The sequence below is a fragment of the Neopsephotus bourkii genome, unplaced genomic scaffold (genome assembly GCF_033783945.1).
Source record: "Neopsephotus bourkii isolate Nb327-2 ecotype Australia unplaced genomic scaffold, CSIRO-AGI_Nbou_v1 NB_1036, whole genome shotgun sequence".
Lineage (NCBI taxonomy): Eukaryota > Metazoa > Chordata > Aves > Psittaciformes > Psittacidae > Neopsephotus > Neopsephotus bourkii.
Genome location: NW_026901525.1, coordinates 3,465,455 through 3,472,029, shown reverse-complemented (window position 1 = coordinate 3,472,029; position 6,575 = coordinate 3,465,455). Strand labels below are relative to the sequence as shown.

Below are 6,575 nucleotides of genomic sequence, written 5' to 3'. Positions count from 1 at the left end.
GCGGGGCATCGGTGAAGGGCGGAGCTGAGGGGACGGGGAGCTACCGGGTGCGCCCCGTGTCAGTGAGGCGGCCGCCGGGACATGGCCGAGGCCGCGGGGAGCTCGGCGCTGAGGCGGTGCCTCGATGTGCTCAGGGACGCGAGGAACGACAGCGAGCAGTTCGCAGCGCTGCTCCTGGTAAGGAGCCGGGGCGCAGGGGGGCGGTGCCGCGGGCGCCATCGCGTCAGGAGAGGGCAGGGGGAAGGCGAAACCCGCGTGTGCGAATGTCGGGGCTGAGCGGCGTTGGGAGCCTCGGGGCGAGGCGCTTCAGCGCCCTCATGGTCCCGTCAGCAAGGCAGGAAGAGCCCGGCCTTGTCCTGATGCACTGAGGGTTCATGCGTGCTGCCACGCTCCCAAAGCCCCCTGGGAAAGCTCCCGTTAGCACTTAAACCAAGTGCCCAGCTCGGTGGGTGCTTCTCTGCACTAATAAAAGCTTCTTAAGGCTTCTTACTTGACTGTTGAACCCTGTAAATTCAGCAAAGCCGCTTGCAGTGCTCACCCCCGGTTTGCCTTACAGGTGACCAAGGCGGTCAGAGCTGGAGAAGTAGATGCCAGGACCCGTCGCCAGATCTTTGATGCAATTGGATTCACGTTTCCCACTCGCCTGCTCGCGTCTGGGAAGCCCCCACCGGGCTGCCCCGATCACACCTTCCGGGCGCTGGGCCTTACTCTGCTGTCATGCTTCTGCACCGATCCCGAGTTAGCGGCGCACTCCCAGATCCTGAACAAAATCCCAACCTTCAATGACATCCTGCTCTCCCCCTGCAATCCGGACAGCGCACCCATGGTTGATGATGTATACCAGTGCCTCAGTGCTGTCATGGCCACAAGCAGGGGGCCCAGAGAGCTGGTGACCAAAGGGACAGTGTCTGCCCTGTGCCAGGCCTATGTGAATAGCAGTTATGGCTCTGAGCGTGCGTTGGCTCTGCTCCTGGGGCTCTTGGCCATAGCAGAGGAGAAGTGCTGGCAGAGAGATGCTCCACACCTCCTGGCCGTGCTGAGCAAGCTCTCTGAGGATTTCCTCAAGACTGAAGACATGACCAAATTTGAGCTGTGCAAGGTTCTGCCTCATTTCATCCCCCTGTCACCACCGCTCACACAGGACCCGCAGGGCTCTGAGTGCCTCCATAGGCTTTACAAAGGGCTGGCTAACATCTTGGGCAGTAAACTCAGCCAGTCGCAGCGGGACCCTGCCCTCAGCCTCGCTGCCTGCCTCGTGCAGGCCTGTGGGTCAGAGTGGATCCCAGCAGGCAGTGCTGGAAGCAAGTTCCTGGCCCTGTTGGTGAACTTGGCTTGTGTGGAGGTCCGCCTGACTCTAGAGGAGCCAGATCCCTTGGAGGTGGAGGGGAAGAAAGAAGTGGTAACAGCCTGCTATGTCCTTATTGAGATGGGGATCCAGGAGTGCCTGAGAGAAGAGAAACCACTGCTCAAGGAGGTGCAGAAAATGCAGCTCATGAGGATCATGGAGGAGGCATTTGGAGCTGTAATATTCTACCTGAGACAGGTAATGCAGGGTTTGCAAGCAAAGAGTGTGGTTTTGTGTGTTTCTTTGGGAGGCTTTCACGGCTGCTAACCAGGATGCTTACTGAGTGCTCAGCAGCTCGTGGCTGTAGCTGTGTAGAGCAAACTGTGCATCTGGGCCCACTGCAGTTTTCGTATCTACAGCAGCTCGATAGGACAGTGGCTCAAACATCATTTTCTGTCTGCTTGCTTCTTCATGCAGGTTAAACAGGAGGAGCTACAAGATCCTTTCATATTTGCTTCTGTTCGAATCCTTGGAGCCTGGATGGCAGAAGAGACATCCTCCCTCAAGCAGGAAATCTGCGAGCTCTTGCCTTTCCTTGTTCTTTATGCCAAAAGGCTTTTCAAAGAGGGCAGCTCAGCTGGGAGTCCTCCCCAGCCAGAGCTGGTCAGCACAGAGGGCTCTGGCTTACCCCAGGATGCTCTGAGGTATGTATTTTAAGCACAGAATTGATGCATTTTAGCACAAGCCTGCTCAAATCTTCCCTTTTCCATTCTCCCCTCCGTGCCAGTTCCATGATTCCTTTTTGCCCCCACACCTGGATTAAATGCAGGGCTTAGAGCCATTCTACCTCATGCTCCCAATTTCTTTCCCCTTCCAGGCTTCTGCTACCTGGCTTTTGCCATTTAACAGCAGAGGACAGGCCCCGGGACATCCTCATCTCAGAAGGGGCACCAGCACTGCTCTGTGAGTACTTCCTCCATCAGTGGGAGGTGCTGACCTCCAAGCCTGGGTCCCCAACTCCACTGACAAGCACTGAAATGAGTCTGCAGACCATGTGTGGGATTTTCCTTAACCTGGTTGTGACAGCACCAGACCTCATCAGGTAATGGAGCCAGAAGAGCTTGCTCCAAGATTGCACCCTCTTTCTTCCCAATGGTGTTGTGAAGTGAGCTTACAGAATCTGTTAACACAAAGCTGAAAAAGGGATGTCCCTTTTCCAAAAGCAATTACATTACTTTTTTGGTGCTGCATTTAACCTTGACATTTCCAGGTGCTTCTGGCTCTGCTCAGGAAGCACATCTCAGGTTTTGCTTTCTCTCTAGGCGAGACAAAACCTTTCCCTCCTTGATGGACACGTTGCTGAAGTCTCTTCCACTTCTGCTGCCCCAGAAGGATCACCTGGTTCTATCAGCAAACATTGCCACTCTGGGCCTGATGATGGCCAGGATCCTTGCAGATTCCACAGGTAGGAGGAGTTCCCACTGGCAAATCAGACACTGGTTGGGCTGGAGAAGGCAAATACGAGGGAAGCAGGTCCAGTTTATAGTTGGAAAAGTGGCAAAACCAAAAGCCTGGTGGAGTAAGGAATAGGCAGGAAATTAGGCAGGCTGATGCACTGGGATTAAGAGATTTCTCAGGCAGGAGGGGTATCCTGCTCTCCCCAAAAGCCCTGCTGCAGACAGAGACACTGAAGGGTGCTCTGTATCAAATAATTAATTCCTTTTTCTTCCAGCTCTCCAGGGGACACAGCATACCAAGAAGTTCTTTGGGGCTGCCATTTCCTTCCTATCCCATGCCCATACTGCCCAAGCAGAGCCTGGCAGTGACAGCTTGACCTTGGCCATTTCGCCTGCCTACACGAGTGCCTGGGCTGACATCAGTGAGCTCTGGTTCCTGGGAATGCAGGCCTTGGCTGGCTGCATCCCGCTTTTCCCCTGGCTGCCACAAGCCGTGCTCCAGGCGCGGTGGCTGGAAGGGCTCTCCGAGCTCCTGACCCGTGTTGCTGCAGCCTCGGTGGACTTTGAGCTCATCGCTGCTTTCCAGGGGGTGCTGGTGGAGCTGGCCAGAGCCAGCAGGCCCTGCAGGGACCTGATCCTGTCACACCACGGCAGGGAGTGGGCCAACCTCTATGGTATGGCAGCTTTGGAGCAGTGTCTGTCTGAGCAGTGAAGAGCCAGCAGCACCCTGCTGTGGGGAGCAGTCAGCACAAGGTCTGTTCAACATCTGCCCCACACCCTTTGGTGCCGGGTGGGGACAAACCCACACTCAGATTACCAGACTTCCTAAACACGGAGCGATGTAGCAGAGATGAGCTGCCCAACCCGATGCACAGAGCTGTTGCTGCCTCAGAATGCTTCAACATACACCTGCTTGACCCTCTTGCTCTATTTCTTTTCAAAAGCAGTCTGTGTATTATTAAAGATGTTTGTCTGTTTTGTTTTTCAAACTCCTGCAGTGTTGGGATTTATTTCTGCCCAGGGCCCTCAGAGGTTGCCTGCTTCTGCCATTAACACACTCCCACTTTTGTCACAGCAAGGATGTCACTTTAAGTCAGAGGCTTGCATGTGTTAGCATGTGAAGTAACTTGGCACTACACATAGAAACCTGCAAAAAGCAGGAACAGGGACAGCTTTAATACTTACTGATGGCAGTGAGAATAACGCCCTGTGACTTGGCACAGACCTGCCCCCTTCCAATGGTTGCTGTAGAAACGTGCTTGCACCATATGGGACAACAACTCCCTGTTTGTATCTATGACTGACACCAGATCATCATTATAACTCCAAATGTATGTTTAGAAACCCTTCACAGCACACTTGAAATGGCCCTTTCTTTCCTGTTAAGCATCCACACATGGCACAGCCGCAGGGATTTGTATTTCCCCGGGCTCCCTGGCTGCAGGGTTGGGATGTAAAGGGATTTTCCCCTCTTGCCAGGCGATGGCTTCAACTTGGGCTGCAGCTTTTCCACCAGGTGTCAGTCGAGGAACAAGTTGGGAGCAGCAGCCTCGCCGGAGCTGGATCTGCCAGGCCCAGGCACTGATCCTCGCTGTCCCCAGAACTCCTGCAGGGGGGCTGCGGAATCGTTTGGCACAGAGGGAATCAAGCAAGGAGCTGCCTCAAAAGGAGAGCTGAGCTGGGGGTATTCCTGCTTGGTACCAGACCCTTAGCTCTGTGAGAGCAAACCCAGCTGGAGCAGAGGCAGCCGCTGCTGCTCAGGGAAAGGATCTTTCTGATCCTTCCAGCTGAGCTCGGAAAAGCTCCTGCAAGTTGGGACAAAGGTGGGTGCTCCCAGAAGGCAGCGATGTAAGCCAAACACACAAATGAGCCTCCTGGCCTCGGAAAACAGCACTGAGTGTGGGCTGGGAGAGCGTCCCCATCCTGCCAGGAACACCCCAGCCCTGCACCCAGGGAAACAGCAGTGCATTGGAAGGGTCAGAAACACATTTCAGATTGCCAGAAAAGCCACCCCAACCCTCAAATGCTTTACCTTCCATTCTTCCTGGTCCCATGTGCTCTTCTGCCTCTGGTCAAAGGGTGTGGAATTCCTGTTAAGGAAAGACTCTCATTAGTGCTAATGAGAGATAGGCACCTTTATCAGCAGGAGGGTGCCCTGCTCTCCTCCCTCCCAGCACTGCACTGGGCTCCCTGTGGTTCTCCATGCTGGCTTGGCCATCCTTCATCCCTGCAGGCAGTGGTAGGAGCTTCCACAACACCTGACCAGAAATCCAGCCTGGTCCTGAGGACCTTATCCAAGATCAGAACAGCCCCAAACCCAGAGGCCTTTAGCTGCTTGTCTTCAATTCCAGACAGGCTAACTGGGAGCAAACCAAAGCCCAGCAAAGTTCTCCATTTTATCCTTCCCCACATCCTAGGGCACTGGGGTTTGGCCACCAGCAGGTGCCTGGAGAACACCTGACCCTCATTCTCATGCTCCTCTAAGGAAAATCCCATCAGGTGTGAGAAGGAGCATCCCAGAGAGGCTGTTGTGTAGGTGGGGGGGCTCCTTGAACACTATCACAGAATTCCAGGTTGGTTTGGGTTGAAGGGACCTTAAAGCTGATCCAGCTCCAACCCCTGCCACGGGCAGGGACCCCTTCCACTGGAGCAGCTTGCTCCAAGCCCCTGTGTCCAACCTGGCCTTGAGCACTGCCAGGGATGGGGCAGCCACAGCTTCTCTGGGCACCCTGTGCCAGGGCCTCAGCACCCTCATAGTGAAGGGTGGTGATACCCTCCTATCACCACCCTCTTGTGCCAGGACACCATTTTCCAAGCACATTCTAGGACTGAGCACCCCTAAAAGGCCATTGTCCCCTCCCAAAGCCCCTGGCTCTCACAGCAGGAGCACAGCATATTCAGGTGCTTGTGGAGGCCCCCTGCCATGTGGGTGCCTCCTTTGGCTCTGCTTGTGCCAGTCTGCAGGCCCTGGCATGCCCAGCATGGCTCAGCCCTGCACTAGGGAAATGGTGCCAAGGCTTCAAAGGCTGTGGGATGTCTCCTCGGCCACCCCAAGCTTTGTAAACCCAACTGCAAGTTCTCCCCTGGCAGCATCTACCACTGTGGCATTGATGCTCTAGTGCCAGAGAGGCATCACCTAACATCCCTTGTCACCCTCACCACTTTGAGATCCCAGCACAGTGGAATTGCAGCCAGCAGCACCCAGAGCAAACTGTGCTTTATCTCCCAGTGCATTTTCAACACCAGGACAAGCCCTCCAGGAATAAGGAGATCGTTCATCAGGCTTGGATAAGGTGGATAAGCCCCCAGAGGAGCAGATGCGCATTCCATTTCACTTTGACAGCTCAAATGTCCTAACAGCATTGCAAACCCCACCACAGCGTGCATTACCCTGCACTGTTTATTCACATCACCCCAAAAGCCGTGGCAATAAAAGTATTTCATAGGACTATTATGTGGCTGCTAGTGCAGCCCCTTCCCACAAACCTCATGCAGTGAGATGTGTCAGGGGTGAGAAGGAGCAGTAAGGTGCTGCCCCCTTCCTTACCCTCCCTTTGACAGGGTCCCCATCCTTCTCCCCAAAGCCCTGCCTGGCTCTCCAGCCCCATACCAAGGACCTTCCTTCCCCACCTGGATTCCCAGGAGGGAGATGTGGGGAATGATAGGAGCAGCCCACATTTCTCCCAGGTGTTGATGGGAGCTGGGCTCCTGGAGTAAAACCAGTTCACTTTTGGCTGGGGCAGGGACCTGTGCTCACGCGCTCTTGCTTCTGTGTCCCTGCTGCCCTGCCCTGCTCTGCAGGTAGCTTCACTGCTGAGCCCTGAAAGCAGAGG

General features: G+C 54.9%; 1 protein-coding gene across 1 annotated transcript in view; it reads left to right on the top strand.

Annotated features, from left to right (window-relative positions):
• Positions 1–3,721, top strand: part of NCDN (neurochondrin) — a 33,954-nt gene extending 30,233 nt beyond the window's left edge. Inside the window, exons 2-7 of the mRNA XM_061360799.1 lie at positions 41–177; positions 557–1,543; positions 1,763–1,989; positions 2,163–2,387; positions 2,608–2,750; positions 3,018–3,721. Of these exons, the coding sequence (XP_061216783.1) occupies positions 82–177; positions 557–1,543; positions 1,763–1,989; positions 2,163–2,387; positions 2,608–2,750; positions 3,018–3,454 (2,115 nt within the window). The 5' untranslated portion in view covers positions 41–81 and the 3' untranslated portion in view covers positions 3,455–3,721. The remainder of the gene's footprint in view (positions 1–40; positions 178–556; positions 1,544–1,762; positions 1,990–2,162; positions 2,388–2,607; positions 2,751–3,017) is intronic.
• The last annotated feature ends 2,854 nt before the right edge of the window (positions 3,722–6,575 follow it).